The sequence below is a fragment of the Zalophus californianus genome, chromosome 8 (genome assembly GCF_009762305.2).
Source record: "Zalophus californianus isolate mZalCal1 chromosome 8, mZalCal1.pri.v2, whole genome shotgun sequence".
NCBI lineage: Eukaryota > Metazoa > Chordata > Mammalia > Carnivora > Otariidae > Zalophus > Zalophus californianus.
Window position 1 is genome coordinate 87,958,644 of NC_045602.1, and position 18,145 is coordinate 87,976,788.

At 37.5% G+C, this 18,145-nt stretch overlaps 1 protein-coding gene across 11 annotated transcripts in view; it reads left to right on the top strand.

The window, feature by feature from the left end:
* Positions 1-18,145, top strand: part of CCDC138 (coiled-coil domain containing 138) — a 147,613-nt gene that overhangs the window by 64,918 nt on the left and 64,550 nt on the right. For 8 of the 11 annotated variants that reach the window (XM_027622050.1, XM_027622057.1, XM_027622056.1 and 5 more), the window contains one exon: positions 3,127-3,243. The exons of the other annotated variants lie outside the window; for them this stretch is intronic. In XM_027622050.1, coding sequence (XP_027477851.1) covers positions 3,127-3,243 — 117 coding nt within the window. The remainder of the gene's footprint in view (positions 1-3,126; positions 3,244-18,145) is intronic. 11 annotated transcript variants of the gene reach the window in all.

Genomic DNA, 18,145 nt, shown 5'->3' on the forward strand with positions numbered 1-18,145 from the left:
GGAGAAATGAAGGCATATGTGCACACAGAAATTTGTACATATGAATGTTCATAGCAGCAGATTCATAATAGCCAAATAGTGGAAACAACCCAAATGTCTATCAATGGACAAATGGATAAATAAAATGGTCTGTGTATATACAGTGGAATATTATTTGGTGGTAAAAAGGAATGATGTATTTGATGCATGCTACAGCATGAATGAACTTTGAAAATATTGAAAGTGAAAGAAACAAGTCACAAAAGACCACATATTGTATGATTCCATTTATAAGAAAAATCCAGAAAACCTGTATAGAGAAGAGAAGGCAGATCAGTGGTTGCCTTAGGCTGGAGTAGTTGGGGCAAAATATTGAGGCTACTGCTAATGTTAGGGGTTTTGGGGAGTAGGTGATGAAAATGTTCTGATTGTGATGATTTCACAACTGTGTGAATATACTAAAAATCATGTAATTGTACACTTTAAATAGGTGAATTTTATGATATGTGAATTATAAAATTATTAACAAAAAATTCACCACCACCACCACAACAGAAACAGAAAATATAACCAGCCCCTCGTAGTTCTCTTGGTCTTAGTGTCTCCTAAGTCTCTTTAAACTTAGGATACTTCACTTCTTCCACCATCCTCCTTGCCTCCCATTTTTTATGCTAATAACTTGTTGAAGAGTCAAGCTCAATTGAGTATCTCACATTCTTTTTTTTTTTTTAAGATTTTTTATGTGACAGAGAGTACAAGCAGGTGGAGTGGCAGGCAGAGGGAGAGGGAGAAGAAGGCTCCCCACTCAGCAGGGAGCCCGATAAGGGGGCCCGATCCCAGGATCCTGGGATCATGACCTGAGCTGAAGGCAGACACTTAACCGTCTGAGCCACCCAGGCGCCCCGAATATACTTTGTTAATTTTTCTGCATGTTTCCCTTTAGTGTTATGTAACTTGTATGACAGAATTCTCCTCCTCCTCCCTCTCCTCCTCCTCCTCCCCTTCTCCCAAGACCCTGGAATCATGACCTGAGCTGAAGGCAGATGCTTAACAGACTGAGCCACCCAGGCACCCTCTTCACCAGTTTTGAACCTCATATTAAAATACAGGGTGAGAGGGATTAAATATATAAGATTTTACTGGAATTACGGCCTTAAGAGAGAGTAGGTAGTTACTAAATTCCACTCACCCACAAAAGTACAGTTTAGACATTTTTCAACTTGAGGTGCCTGTAATTTTTCCATTTTGCTTGAAATTTCATTCCAGAAAATGATAACTAAGTAGCAGGAAACCAGTGAAGACCTTTAAGGAGAAAATAGCATCAGGTTTATGCTTTAAAAGGATCCTGTTGGCTGCAACATGGAAATAGGTTTGAAGGTGCCAGAGCAGATGCTGAACAGTTAAACTCTTAAGTAGTTCAGGTGAAATAAGATAGTAATTTGTGTTAGAATTGTGGTTATGGAATTAGAAGTAGACTGTTGAGGTAAAATAGATGAGACTTGGTAATGGATCTGGTATATAAGTTGTTGTGTCCAGTTTGGCTCCCAGATTTTTGGCTTTTGTAACTGGATGAATGTAAGTAGCATTCACTCAAAATAAGAAATACTGGAGTAGATCTGGGTTTGAGCCTCCTTAATCTGATAAATTCTAGACAAGCTGAGTTTGAGATACCAAAATGGATGTGTCTGTTAGGTTTTGATATAAGGGACCAGAGCTCAGCAGAGAGAGATTAAGTAAAGAGATATGTAGAGATATGCATAGAGATATATAAATATGAGAGTCATTATTAGTCTCTATGGGCTAATACTGAATTTGAGGAATCCCAACATTTAATGACCAGGTGAGTGACAGTGAACCAACCAAAGAGACTGATAGTGATTAGAGAAGTAGAAGGAAAACTAGGAGAAATTGTTGTCACAGAAGCCAATCAGTATTTCAAAAGGAGGAAGTGGTCAGTAGTCTGTAGATGGTTCTATGAAAGGTCAAATATGTCCTTCCAAACTCGTATGTTTATTTCCATACCTATCGTTTAATCTGTGGTCTAATTACATAGATTTTGTATCCTAACTTTTATTGTTTTTACTTAATTTATCATTAATATTTTTCTTGTTCATAATCTTTAGTTCCCTGAGTGGATATATACTTGACTTAATGATTTCCCTATTGCTAGGTAATTAAGTTACCTCTGCATTTTTGTTCTTGCAAACAGTGTAACAATAAATAGTTTTGTACATGTGCTTTTGGAGGGGTGTATTTTAGGTGTTTTTCTTAGGCTAATATACCAGAAGTAGTATTATTCCATCAAAGGCTTAGAATATCTTTATGGTCTTGAAACCTTCTAGCAAAATGATATACTTTTGAAGCAGTGTTCATAGACATCTTTTTTAAACAGTTGATTATTTTTACAAATTGACTTTAAGATATTTATGCAAGACAGACATATTAAGAGGAAAATATTACCTTAATTGCTAAAATTTTACTATTAATATTTTTATTTTTATTTTTTATTCATTTTAGACAGAGTGCAAGTGCACCTACCTTTGTGAGTGGGGGTGAGGGTGGGGGGGAGGGGCAGAGGGAGAGGAAGAGAGACTCTCAAGCAGACTTTGAGTTGAGGGCAGAGCCCCACATGGGGCTCAGTCTCACGACTCTGACATCATAACCTGAACCAAAACCAAGAATCAGATGCTTAACTGACTGAGCCACCTAGGTGCCCCTACTGTTAATATTTTTAATAAACATTCTTTCGTATATCTCTTTCAATATAAATTCATATAGATATTTTATATAAATGGGATCTGATTACACTTTGCTCTTTGGTAACCTGCTTTTATCATCTAAATACAGATTCTATTATTTTTAATGGTTATATATGTATTATAAATTTATTTAACCATTTGAAGTCCAGAGAATATGTTCATACAGGTTCATCTCCTTAAAATCTTAGATGTGCTACTGCTGGGTTAAAGGATGTATTTAAAATTTCAAATACCTATTTCTGTATTGTGTTGCATATGGTTTCAAAGTGAGGATTTTTGTTACAGAACTTTTTTCTTTTGAAAAAAGAAATTTTTGGGAAATTGTGGTAATTGAGTTTTGCCATCTAACACTACTGTGCATTTATAACTTCCATCATTTTATCTTTAGCTTTTGCCTGTGATGACAGAGCAGCTACAGTGGATGCCATTTGTGAATATGAAACTTCATGAGCCTTTTGTAAAATTTATATATTGGTCTCTAAGACAGCTAGATGCAGGAACACAGGTAATTGATTAATAGGAGTCTATCTTTAAGTGATACTCTGTTTAGTATTATTTCTCTTGATCTTGTTCTTTTACAGGTTTTTTTTCTTTGTTTATATTTCAGGACTTCCTGCCTTCTTTGCTTTATTTACTACTTTCTCCTTTTATAAATATTATTTCTCAGTACCCTAGGTTTGATTTAATATGTAACATTGTTTTTTGAGTTTCAAAATTATATAAGTATCACTCTGTTAGGTTATTGTTAAAACCACTGTCCCTCCCCTTATTTAACTTACAATTTTTCATATATTACTGAAGATAATAGAAATTAAAGATTTCTTGTGTTAATGCCAGTAAATGTACACTAAGGTAAATTGGACAGTGATTTTTACAATAGCCTAATCAAAGCAGAAAAATTATTCCAGCATCTTATAAAGTGAACCATACATGTTACCTATTCATATAAGGTTCATTCAATTTAAATTTAATGTCATGCATATGTAATCATTTGTGCTATGAGCTGTAGTAGTTTTGTAAAATTTTATTTCCCTAGTTAATATTGATAATTCTGGTATAGCTTTCATTTACTTAACTGAGAGAAACAAATTTGTGCTTGGGTAGTGTAATCTTGGTCCTGTGGAATTTGGGAAGCACACAGCTAAACCACTTAGTGAAGTACTGATGATTAAGTAGTATTAACTGAGTCATGTGATTAAGTAGTATTAATTGAGTCATGTGATTATTATGTAGTGTGATGGTTAAGGTTAAGGAAAAATTTATTTCCTTAGGTTGTATCTGAAGTATTTTGCTTCTGTGGTGCATAAGTAAGTACATGAGCATGTATGCACACATGTGCATGTACCCCCCCAAGTGTAACTTTTAATTTATTGGTCCTAACTATGTGTTTCACTAAACAAAGTTATATGGATTATTAGGTCCTGTAATGTTGCTATCTTCTTTTTACAATTTGATTTTGCTATTTGTATTATGGTTTCTGAAAATGGTCGGCTGAATGCTTGCTCTCAGCCACAAAAGCTAGGCTCAGAAATTGAGCGAAATTTTCTATCTTCCTTCCAACTATTCTTATCATTTTCCTTTAGATAATTTATCATTTATTTTTATCTATAAATATATACTCTGTACCCTACTCTGTGTGCTATTCTAGACAGTACTGCCAGCCTGCATCTGCATTTCTACTGAAAAGTAGCATTCTTGCCACTGTCCCATTTGTTTATGCAACATTTATAGATGGATTTTAGTATTTTAGTTTTAAAGATTTTTTTTTTTTTTTTTGAGAGAGAGAGAATGAGAAAGAGAGCACATGAGAGGGGGAGGGTCAGAGGGAGAAGCAGACTCCCTGCTGAGCAGGGAGCCCGATGCGGGACTCGATCCGGGAACTCCAGGATCATGACCTGAGCCGAAGGCAGTCACTTAACCAACTGAGCCACCCAGGCGCCCCAGTATTTTAGTTTTAATAATTGTCTGATTGCATGTACTTTTTAAAATTAAGCTTTTTATTTTGAGATAATTGGCTTGTAGTAATAAGAACTAATACAGAGAAATCACTTGTGTCCCTAACCCACTTTCCCCCAGTGGTAACATCTTACAAAACTAGTACAGTATCACAACCACAATATTGACATTGATATAATCAAAATAACAATTCAGTCACCCAGATGCCTCATGTTGCTTTTTTTATGTATACAGACTTTTATTTTTTAGAGCAAATTTAGGTTCACAACAAAATTGAACACAGAGATTTCCCATATACTCCCTGATCCCACATATATACTGCCTCCCACGCTATCAGCTTCTTGCACCAGAATTTGTTATAAATTGTTACAGTTTGTTACAATTGGTGAACCTACATTGATACGTCATTTCACTCCAAGTCCATAGTTTACATACATTAGGACTCACTCTTGGTGTTTTACATTCTCTGAGTTTTGACAAAAATATAATGGTGTGTAACGGCCAAATATAGTATCTTATGGAAAAATTTGTTATTAAAAATAGTTTGCCCTAAAAATCCTCTGTGCCTGCCTAGTCATGCTTCCCTCACCCCTAACTCCCACAAACCACTAATCCTTTTATTCTTTGCCTTTTACATAATATGATAGCTTTTCTTTTTACAGAGTATCATATAGCTTAGATTTAGCCTTTTCAGATTGGCTTCTTTCACTTAGCAATATGCATTTAAGATTCCTCCATGTCTTTTCATGACTTGATAGCTCATTTCTTTTCAGTGCTGAATAATTTTCCATCGTCTAGATGTACCACAGTTTATCTGTCCATTCACCTACTGAAGGACATTTTGATTGCTTCCAAGTTTTGGCAAGTATGAATAAAGATGATGTAAACATCCATCTGCAGGTTTTTATATGGACATTAGTTCTCAACTCCTTTGGGTAAATACCTAGGAGCACAGTTGTTGGATAGATATGGTAAGAGTACGTTTAGTTCTTTGAAAAACTATAAGCTGCCTTCCAAAGTGGCTACACCATTTTACATTTTCAGCAGCAGTAAATGAGAATTTCTGTTGCTCCACATCCTCATCAACATTTTTGTTGTCAGTGTTTTGTGTTTTGGCTATTCTATTGGTGTATAGTCAAATCTGGTTGTTTAAATTTGTAATTCTCTAATGACATACCGTTGAGCATCTTTTCATATGCCTATTTTCCATCTGTATATTTTCTTTGGTGAGGTTTCCAGGTTCTTTGCCCATTTTTTAATTGGGTTGTTTTTAGAATTCTTTCTCTATTTTGGATCACAGTTCTTTATTAAATGTGTCTTTGTAAATATTTTCTCCCAATCTGTGGCTTCTCATTCCTTTGACAGAGTAGTTTTTAATTTTAATGAAGTCCAGCTTCTCAGTTATTTTTTGTGGATCATGCCTTTGGTGTTATATCTAAAAATTATTTACTGTATCCAAGGTATTGTATATTCTTGGAGAATTGACTCTTTATCATTATGTAGTGCCCTCTTTCCCTGGTAACTTTCCTTGCTCTGAAGTCTGTTTTGTCTGAAATTAATAAAGTTATTCTGGCTTTCTTTTGATTAGTGTTAGCATAGTATATCTTTCTATCCATTTACTTTTAATCTGTATTTGTCTTTATATTTAAAGTGGGTTTCTGGGGCACCTGGGTGGCTCAGTCATTGGGCATCTGCCTTGGGCTCAGGTCATTATCCCAGAATCCCAGGATTGAGCCCCACATTAGGCTCTCCGCTCAGTGGGAAGCCTGCTTCTCCCTCTCCCACTCCCCCTGCTTGTGTTCCCTCTCTCACTGTCTCTCTCTGTCAGATAAATAAATAAAATCTTAAAAAAAAAAGTGGGTTTCTATCCATTTACTTTTAATCTGTGTTTATATTTAAAATGGGTTTCTTATAGACAGTGTATATTGGGTCTTTTCTTTTGATTCACTCTAATAGTCTCTTTTAATTGGTGTATTTTGACTATTGATGTTGAAAGTGATTATTGGTATTGTTTGATTAATATCTACCATAGTTTTTACTATTTTTTATTCATCGACAATTCTTTGCTCCTGTTTTGTTCTTTTTCTGCCTTTTGTGGTTTTTTTTTTAATTTTTTTATTGTTATGTTAATCACCATATATTACATCATTAGTTTTTGGTGCAGTGTTCCATGATTCATTGTTTGTTCATAACACCCAGTGCTCCATGCAGAACGTGCCCTCCTCAATACCCATCACCAGGCTAACCCATCCCCCTACCCCCCTCCCCTCTAGAACCCTCAGTTTGTTTTTCAGAGTCCATCATCTCTCATGGTTCGTCTCCCCCTCTGACATACTCCCCTTTTCTTCCTCTCCTGTTATCTTCTTCTTTTTCTTTTTTCTTAAAATATGTTGCGTTATTTGTTTCAGAAGTACAGAACTGTGATTCAACAGTCTTGCACAATTCACAGCGCTCACCGTAGCACATACCCTCCCCAATGTCTATCACCCAGCCACCCCATCCTTCCCACCCCCGACCACTCCAGTAACACTCAGTTTCTTTCCTGAGATTAAGAATTCCTCATATCAGTGAGGTCATGTGATACATGTCTTTCTCTGATTGACTTATTTCACTCAGCATAACACCCTCCAGTTCCATCCACGTCGTTGCAAATGGCAAGATCTCATTCCTTTTGATGGCTGCATAATATTCCATTGTGTATATATACCACCTCTTCTTTATCCATTCATCTGTCGATGGGCATCTTGGCTCTTTCCACAATTTGGCTATGGTGGACATTGCTGCTATAAACATTGGGGTAGACGTACCCCTTCGGGTCCCTACATTTGTATCTTTGGGGTAAATACCCAGTAGTGCAATTGCTGGATCGAACGGTAGCTCTAATTTCAACTGTCTGAGGAACCTCCATACTGTTTTCCAGAGGGGTTGCACCAGCTTGCATTCCCACCAACAGTGTAGGAGGGTTCCCCTTTCTCCACATCCCCGCCAACATCTGTCGTTCCCTGACTTGTTAATTTTAGCCATTCTGACGGGTGTGAGGTGGTATCTCATTGAGGTTTTGATTTGGATTTCCCTGATGCCGAGCGATGTTGAGCACTTTTTCATGTGCCTGTTGGCCATTTGGATGTCTTCTTTGGAGAAATGTCTGTTCATGTCTTCTGCCCATTTCTTGATTGGATTATTTGTTCTTTGGGTGTTGAGTTTGATAAGTTCTTTATAGATTTTGGATACTAGCCCTTTATCTGATATGTCATTTGCAAATATTTTCTCCCATTCTGTCGGTTGTCTTTTGGTTTTGTGGACTGTTTCTTTTGCTGTGCAAAAGCTTTTTATCTTGATGAAATCCCAATAGTTCATTTTTGCCCTGGCTTCCCGTGCCTTTGGCGATGTTTCTAGGAAGAAGTTGCTGCGGCTAAGGTCAAAAACGTTGCTACCTGTGTTCTCCTTTAGGATTTTGATGGACTCCTGTCTCACGTTTAGGTCTTTCAACCATTTGGAGTCTATTTTTGTGTGTGGTGTAAGGAAATGGTCCAGTTTCATTCTTCTGCATGTGGCTGTCCAATTTTCCCAACACCATTTGTTGAAGAGACTGTCTCTTTTCCATTGGACATTCTTTCCTGCTTTGTCAAAGATAAGTTGACCATAGAGTTGAGGGTCCATTTCTGGGCTCTCGATTCTGTTCCATTGATCGATGTGTCTGTTTTTGTGCCAGTACCATACTGTCTTGATGATGACAGCTTTGTAATAGAGCTGGAAGTCCGGAATTGTGATGCCGCCAGCTTTGCTTTTCTTTTTCAGTATTCCTCTGGCTATTCGGGGTCTCTTCTGGTTCCATACAAATTTTAGGATGATTTGTTCCATTTCTTTGAAAAAAGTGGATGGTATTTTGATGGGGATTGCATTGAATGTGTAGATTGCTCTAGGTAGCATTGACATCTTCACAATGTTGATTCTCCCAATCCATGAGCATGGAACGTTTTTCCATTTCTTTGTGTCTTCTTCAGTTTCTTTCCTGAGTATTTTATAGTTTTCTGAGTACAGATCCTTTGCCTCTTTGGTTAGATTTATTCCTAGGTATCTAATGGTTTTGGGTGCAATTGTAAATGGGATCGACTCCTTGATTTGTCTCTCTTCTGTCTTGTTGTTGGTATATAGGAATGCCACTGATTTCTGTGCATTGATTTTATATCCTGCTACTTGACTGAATTCCTGTATGAGTTCTAGCAGTTTTGGGGTGGAGTCTTTTGGGTTTTCCACATACAGTATCCTATCATCTGCAAAGAGTGAGAGTTTGACTTCCTCTTTGCCGATTTCGATGCCTTTGATTTCTTTTTGTTGTCTGATTGCTGTGGCTAGGACTTCTAATACTATGTTGAATAGCAGTGGTGAGAGTGGACATCCCTGCCACGTTCCTGACCTTAGGGGAAAAGCTCTCAGCTTTTCCCCATTGAGAATGATATTCGCTGTAGGTTTTTCATAGATGGCTTTTATGATATTGAGGTATGTACCCTCTATCCCTATACTCTGAAGAGTTTTGATCAAGAAAGGATGCTGTACTTTGTCAAATGCTTTTTCTGCATCTATTGAGAGGATCATATGATTCTTGTTCTTTCTTTTGTTAATGTATTGTATCACGTTGATTGATTTGCGGATGTTGAACCAGCCTTGCAGCCCAGGGATAAATCCCACTTGGTCGTGGTGAATAATCCTTTTAATGTACTGTTGGATCCTATTGGCTAGTATTTTGGTGAGAATTTTTGCATCCATGTTCATCAAGGATATTGGTCTGTAATTCTCTTTTTTGGTGGGGTCTTTGTCTGGTTTTGGGATCAAGGTAATGCTGGCCTCATAAAATGAGTTTGGAAGTTTCCCTTCCATTTCTATTTTTTGGAACAGTTTCAGGAGAATAGGTATTAATTCTTCTTTAAATGTGTGATAGAATTCCCCTGGGAAGCCATCTGGCCCTGGGCTTTTGTTTCTTGGGAGATTTTTGATGACTGTTTCAATTTCCTTAGTGGTTATAGGTCTGTTCAGGTTTTCTATTTCTTCCTGGTTCAATTTTGGTAGTTGATACATCTCTAGGAATGCACCCATTTCTTCCAGGTTATCTAATTTGCTGGCATAGAGTTGCTCATAATATGTTCTTATAATTGTTTGTATTTCTTTGGTGTTGGTTGTGATCTCTCCTCTTTCATTCATGATTTTGTTGATTTGGGTCATTTCTCTTTTCTTTTTGATCAGTCTGGCCAGGGGTTTATCAATCTTGTAAATTCTTTCAAAGAACCAGCTCCTAGTTTCGTTGATCTGTTCTACTGTTCTTTTGGTTTCTAGTTCATTGATTTCTGCTCTGATCTCTATGATTTCTCTTCTCCTGCTGGGTTTAGGCTTTATTTGCTGTTCTTTCTCCAGCTCCTTTAGGTGTAGGGTTAGGTTGTGTATGTGAGACCTTTCTTGTTTCTTGAGAAAGGCTTGTATTGCTATATACTTTCCTCTCAGGACTGCCTTTGCTGTATCCCAAAGATTTTGAACAGTTGTGTTTTCATTTTCATTGGTTTCCATGAATTTTTTTAATTCTTCTTTAATTTCTTGGTTGACCCATTCATTCTTTAGTAGGATGGTCTTTAGCCTCCATGTATTTGAGTTCTTTCTGACTTTCCTCTTGTGGTTGAGTTCTAGTTTCAAAGCATTGTGGTCTGAAAATATGCGGGGAATGATCCCAATCTTTTGGTACCGATCGAGACCTGATTTGTGACCTAGGATGTGATCAATTCTGGAGAATGTTCCATGGGCACTAGAGAAGAATGTGTATTCCTTTGCTTTGGGATGGAATGTTCTGAATATGTCTGTGAAGTCCATTTGGTCCAGTGTGTCATTTAAAGTCTTTATTTCCTTGTTGATCTTTTGCTTAGATGATCTGTCCATTTCAGTCAGGGGGGTGTTAAAGTCCCCCACTATTATTGTATTGTTGTCAATGTGTTTCTTCACTTTTGTTATTAATTGCCTTATATAATTGGCTGCTCCCATGTTCGGGGCATAGATATTTACAATTGTTAGATCTTCTTGTTGGATAGACCCTTTAAGTAGGATATAGTGGCCTTCCTCATCTCTTATTACAGTTTTTGTTTTAAAATCTAGTTTGTCTGATATAAGGATTGCCACCCCAGCTTTCTTTTGGTGTCCATTAGCATGGTAAATGGTTTTCCACCCCCTCACTTTAATTGTGGGGGTGTCTTTGGGTCTAAAATGAGTCTCTTGCAGACAGCATATTGATGGGTCTTGTTTTTTAATCCAATCTGATAGCCTGTGTCTTTTGATTGGGGCATTTAGCCCATTTACATTCAGGGTAACTATTGAAAGGTATGAATTTAGTGCCATTGTATTACCTGTAAGGTGACTGTTAACTGTCTGTTGTCTGTGTTCATTTCTGCTCTTTGCTACTTTTAGGTTCTCTCTTTGCTTAGAGGACCCCTCTCAATATTTCTTGGAGGGCTGGTTTCGTGTTTGCAAATTCCTTTAGTTTTTGTTTGTTCTGGAAGCTTTTTATCTCTCCTTCTATTTTCAATGATAGCCTAGCTGGATATAGTATTCTTGGCTGCATATTTTTCTCGTTTAGTGCTCTGAAGATATCTTGCCAGTCCTTTCTGGCCTGCCAGGCCTCTGTGGATAGGTCTGTTGCCAATCTAATGTTTCTACCATTGTAGGTTACATATCTCTTCTCCCGAGCTGCTTTCAGGATTTTCTCTTTGTCTCTGAGACTCGTAAGTTTTACTATTAGATGTCGGGGTGTTGACCTATTATTATTGATTTTGAGAGGGGTTCTCTGTGCCTCCTGGATTTTAATGCCTGTTTCCTTCCTCACATTAGGGAAGTTCTCTGCTATAATTTGCTCCAATATACCTTCTGCCCCTCTCTCTCTCTCTTCTTCTTCTGGGATCCCAATTATTCTAATGTTGTTTCGTCTTATCATATCACTTATCTCTCGAATTCTGCCCTCGTGATCCTGTAGTTGTTTCTCTCTCTTTTTCTCAGCCTCTTTATTTTCCATCATTTGGTCTTCTATATCGCTGATTCTCTCTTCTGCCTCATTTATCCTAGCATTTAGTGCCCCCATTTTTGATTGCACCTCATCAATAGCCTTTTTGATTTCGATTTGGTTAGATTTTAGTTCTTTTATTTCTCCAGAAAGGGTTTCTCTAATAACTTCCACGCTTTTTTCAAGCCCAGCTAGTATCTTTAAAGTCATGATTCTGAACTCTAGGTCCGACATCGTACTAATGTCCGTATTGAGTAGGTCCCTGGCTGACGGTACTACCTCTTGTTCTTTTTGCTGAGGTGATTTTTTTCGTCTTGTCATTTTGTCCAGAGGAGAATAGATGAATGAGAGAACAAAATGCTAACAGGTTTACAACGTCCCCAGCAAATATACTGTATGCAAATCAGAAAAGACCTGAAACCAGGGTAAAAGAAAGGGAAAGAAAGAAAAAAGAAAGAGAAAAAGAAAAAAAAAAAAGATAAAAACAAAAACAAAACAATACAAAAAAGGCAGAATATGATCAAATATGATCAGGCTAGTGCATAGATCAGTGCCACACACTAGATTTTGAGCGTATTTTGGTCTGTTAGAAAAAAGTGCCTCCTAAAATTTTAAAGGAAGAAAGACATATATGTACAAAATAAGGGTTGATACAATGAAGGGATGGAAGATGACTGTAAAGATGAAAATTATAAAAGATTTTATAAAAGGACTTGGTAAGATAAGTTGTTTGAAAAAAGAAAGAAGATTTAAGAAAAAAAAAAAGGAAAAAGGGAGAGAATGTGATCAGGCAGGAGACTAGAACAAAGCCATACACTAGTGATTTAGGGTATATTTTGATCTGTTAGAAGAAACTGTACCTCAAAATTTTAAAGAGAGAACAACTTATATATATATGCCAAAAATAAGGGTAACTACTATGAAGGGATAAAATATGACTCTAAAAATGAAAAATAAAAAATGTTTTTTTTTTTTTAAAAAGGGATTGATAAGATGTTGGTTGAAAAAGGGAAAAAGAAAAATAAAAAAAAAACAGTCAACAAAAATTAACTTTGATGAAATAATGAAGCATGGTAAAAAAAAAAAAAAAAAGCCATGAATCTATGTGCAGTATTCCCCTAGCGCTGGAGTTCTCCTATTCTCCTTGATCGATCAACTTGGTCTTGGCTTGGTGGCTGTTTGTGTTGATCTTCTGGGGGAGGGGCCTGTTGCTGTGGTTTCCAAATGTCTTTGCCGGAGGCGGAATTGCCCCGCCCTTGTCGGTCCGGGCTAAGCAAGCTGCTCGGGTTTGCTCTCAGGAGCTTTTGTTCCCTGAAAGCTCTCGGTACAGCTTTGGAGGACCAGGGCAGAAATGGTGGCCTCCCAATCTCCACTCGGAGGAGCTGAGAACTCGGGGCCCCGCTCCTCAGTGTGCCCCCAGAGAAAAGCAGTCACTCCCGTGTCCCCGGTCTCCGGCCGCACTCCGTGCTCATCCGGCCTGTGATCGAGCGTTGCTATCTCTGGCACCCGACCCCGCGCGGAGTCTCCAAACCCAGCAGATCCTTGCAGTGCGTTCCCGCACCGCTCCTCCCCGGGAAGGAAGGGGAGTCTCCCCGGATCTGCTGCTTGTTGGGTCCCTGCTGGGGGAGCCATGCCCCGACTGGGCCGCAGATCACAGTTTATGGCAACCCCGAGCTGAGAGCCCGCGACTCTGCTCCGTATCTGCAGCCGGCTTCCCCGCTCTGATACCTGGGAGCTCTGGCGCACTCAGGCACCCCCGGTCTCTCTGTGACCCCAAGGGTCTTGAGACCACACTGTCCCGGGAGGATTCCACCCCCCGCTTAGCCACTGCAGCGACGTCCCTCCGCCGAGCCAACTTCTAAAAGGTCCGATTTTGTGCTCCGTGGCTCTATCACTTGCCAGAAGCGGCCGACGGAGGCCCCCTCCCCCGCCGTCTATCCTCCCGAATATCGCCTCGGATTCACTTCTCCGCACGTCCTACCTTCCAGTAAGTGGTCGCTTCTCTGTTCAGAGAGTTGTTGCTACTCTCCTGTTCGATCTCCTGTTGAGTTCGTAGGTGTTCAGAATGGTTTGATCCCTATTCAGCTGAATTCCTGAGACCAGACGAAATCTAGGTCTCCTACTCCTCCGCCATCTTGCTCTGCCCCCCCCCGCCTTTTGTGGTTTTAATTGGACATTTTATATGCTTCTACTTTCCCTTCTTTCTTAGCATATCAGTTGTATTTCTTTTTTAACTTTTTTAGTGGTTGCCCTACAGTTTGCAATATGAATTTACAACTAAATCCATTTTCAAATTATACAGCTTTATGTGTAGTGTATCTTATAATACAGTACACCCACCTTATCTGTGGTTTCACTTTCTCTGGTTTCAGTTACCCACAGTTAACCACAGGCTGGAGGCAGATGACCCTCCTTCTGAAGTACTGTCAGAAGGTCCTTATTAGCCTAACGCTAAATAAGGTCACAATGCCTGTTTCATTCACTCCCTTCATCTCATCCTGTAGACATTTTACCATCTTACATCATCATCATAAGAAGGATGAGTACAGTGCAATAAGATATTTTGAGAGAGAGAGAGACCACATTCACATAACTTTTATTATATTGTTATAATCTATTTTATTGTTATTGTTGTTAATCTTTTACTGTGCCTAACTTATAAATTAAACTTTATCATAGGTATGTATGTATAGGAAAAGACATAGTATATAAAATTTGGTGCTGTCAATTGTTTCAGGTATCCCCCCTGGGGGTCTTGGAACACATGCCCCCCAGATAAGCGGAGACTACTGTAACAAAATGCTCCTGATTTCTTCCTCCTGTCCTGTATTCCCTGGTATCATTCCTGTCCTTCATTTCACTTACACATAAGCACACATAAGCATGCATATGTACACACATGCACATGCACACACACAGGCATTCATAATCAAACACACTGTTGCTATTGTTTTCAACAAACTTATCTGTTAGATCAGTTAATAAAAGATAAAAGTCTTTATGTACACTTATTCCTTCTCTAATGCTCTTTCTTTCTTTATGCACATCCAGGTTTCTAAGCTATATGATTTTCCTTCTCTCTAAAGAACTTTTATTAATATTACTTTCAGGGCTGGTCTACTGGTAACAGATTCCTTCAATTTTTGTTGATCTGAGAAAATATTTATCTTTGATGGATAATTTCACAGTATATAGAATTCTAGGTCGGTGGAGTTTTTTTCTCAACATTTTAAGTATTTCATTCTACTTTCTTTGTGCCTACATGGTTTTTGAGGAGAAATTGGATATAATTCTTATCTTTGCTTCTCTATTAATAAGCTGTTTATTCCTCTGGCTTCTATCAAGATTTTTTTAAAAAGTTTTTATTTTCTGCATATGCTTTGGTGTAGGTTTTTTGGGGGGTTGGTATTTATCCTTCTTGGTGTTCTCTGAGCTTCCTGGTTTTGTTTCCTATGTTAATTTGGAGGAAACTCTGTCATTACTGTTTCAAATATTTCTTTTATTCCTTTCTTTTCTTTTCCTTCTGGTATTTCTCTTACCTGTATTACACCTTTTGTAATTGTCCCATAATTTTTGGATATTCTGTTCCACTTTATCCAGTCTGTGTTTTTCTCTTTGTATTCCAGTTTTTGAAGTTTCTAATGATGTACCTTTAGATTTAGAGATTATTTCTTCATCCCTGTCTAGTCTACTAATGGGCCCAACAAAGACATTCTTCATTCACAGTGTTTCTGATCTCTAGTATTTCTTTTTGATTCTTTCTTAGAATTTCCATCTCTCTGCTTACATTACTCATCAGTTCTTGTGTGTTGTGTACTTTTTTCATGAGAATCTTAGAATATTAATCATAGTTTTAAATTCTGTCTGATTATTCCAACATTCCTACCATATTTGAGTCTGAATCTGATGCTTGCTCTGTCTTTTCAAACTGTGGATTTTTGCCTTTTATCATGCCTTGTGATTTTTTTCTTGTTTTCTGGACATGATGTACCATGTAAAAGTACCATATAAATGGACCTTTAATACATCCAAGATGTGCAGGAAGAAGTTCTGTAGTTGTATGATTCAATCTCAGTCTTTTGGTGAGCTTGTGTCCCTGGGCTGTGAACTTCATAAGTTTTTCTACCCCTGAAGTGGGGCAGGATTGCTAGAGCAGGCTGGGTTTTGCTGGTTCCTTTCCCCTAAGTCCCTAAATCTGTTAGACTCTGATAAAACGCCAGTAGATTAAGCTCTGGTAAAGTAGTTTTCTTGAGGACCAGTCTTGTTATAACAAGAACAAAATTGTGTCACTTTTTCACTCCCTCTAGCTGAAGCATGAGGGGTTTTTTCTCTAGCCTTCACTGTGAGAACTGTGAGAGCTCCTGGAGCTAAAACCAATAAAATTTGGGAACTCACTTGTGACTGGCCCCAGCTGGCATTTTTAACTCTCAAACTTGTTCACATTGGGCCCCCAGCAATTTTCAGTTACAGCTCCGATTTTCCTGTGCTGGTACCAGTTCCTGCAGAGGTTTCAGCTCATGGGTCTCTGCCATAGTAAGTTGTAATTCTCTGGATTCTCCTGTCTCTCCAAATTGTGGGTTTTGCCCTGTGATCTCACTTCTATTAGATCTAAGAAAGCTGTCAATTTTTCAGTTGTTCGGTTTTTTACTTGTTGTTAGGATGGAGTGACAAATTCCAAACCCCTTACCCACCTGACAGGAAATCAGAAGTCCTCATGTTACCTTTTATAACAATACCCACTTTCCTCCTGCCCTACCCCTTCTTTAACTCCTCTAACCACTAACTTCTTTTTTCCATTTCTATAATTTTGTCAAATCACAAATGTTATTTGAATGGACTATGCAGTGTGTAACCCCTTGAAATTGGCTTTTTTCCACTTAGCATAATTTGCTGGAGATCTATTTAAGTTGCTGCATTATTTTTTATTGATTCCATGATAGGAATGTACCACATTTTAACCATTCATTGGTTAAAGGAAACTAATTTTTGGCTATTATAAATGCTGTACATATTGATGTGCTGGTATTTGTGTATAAATAAGTGTTATTCTTCTGGGATAAATGTCCAAGAATATGGTTGTTATATGGTAGCTGCATGTTTAATTTTTTAGTAAACTGCCAAATTTTAAGGGTGATTTTATTAATTTACCCTCTCACTAGCAATATCTGAGTGATCTAGTTTCTCCATGGCCTCACCAGCATTTAGTGTTGTTACTCTTTTTTATTTTCACCATTCTTAATAGTATTGTTTTTTCATTGGAGTTTTAATTTGTGTCTCCCAGTGGCTAAACATATCTTTCCATGTGTTTGCTTTCCACAGGTGTATCTTCTTCAGTCTATTTGTGTCTTTTGCCCATTATTTAATTGGACTCTTTGTTTTCCATTGTTGAGTTTTAAGAGTTCTTTATATATTTTAGATACTAGTCCTTTGTTGGGTATGTCATTTGGAAATATTTTTTTTCTTTCTTGTATTTTCATCCTCTTAACAGGGTCTTTTTTTTTAAATTTTTTATTGTTATGTTAATCACCATACATTACATCATTAGTTTTTGATGTAGTGTTCCATGATTCATTGTTTGTGCATAACACCCAGTGCTCCACGCAGAATGTGCCCTCTTTAATACCCATCATCAGGCTAACCCATCCCCCCACCCTTAACAGGGTCTTTTGCAGAGCTTTTAAATTTTAATGATTTCCAGTCAGTTTTTCCTTTTGTGGATGTTGCTTTTGGGGTTAAGTGTAAGAATTTGTTGCCTAATCCTAGATTGTGAAGATTTTCTTTTTTTTTTTTCTTAAAGTTTTATACTTTTGCATTTTACATGTAAGTCCATGTACAGTTTGAGTTAGTTTTGTATAACGTATGAGATTTAGATCAAGGTTAATAAATGTCCAATTGTTCCAGCACCATTTATTGTAAAGCCTTTCCTTCCTCTGTACCTTTGTCAGTTGGGAATAATTCTGTGGGTCTCTTTCTGTGTTCTCTGTTATGTTCCATGTATCTGTGTCTGTTCCTTTGCCAGTTCCATACTGTTGATTCCTGTACCTCTATAATATGTTTTGAAGTTGGGTATATTGATCTCCCATTTTATTACTATTTTTCAAAAATATTTTAACTATAATAGTTCCTTTGACTTTCCTTATAAATTTTAGAATAATCTTCTCTATCCACAAAATATCTTACAGGGATTTTGATAGGAATTGCATTAACCTGTATATAAATTTGAGAAAAATTGACATCTTTACTGTGTTGAGTCTTCCAGTTCAGGAATATGATATGCTTCTCCATTTTATTTAGAAATTTGATTTCTTTCATCCATGATATGTGGTGTTAAGCATAAAATTCCTGTACATTACTTGTTAGATTTTCAGCTGCATATTTAATGTTTTTGAGTGATTGCAGTTGGTATTTTTCAAATTTT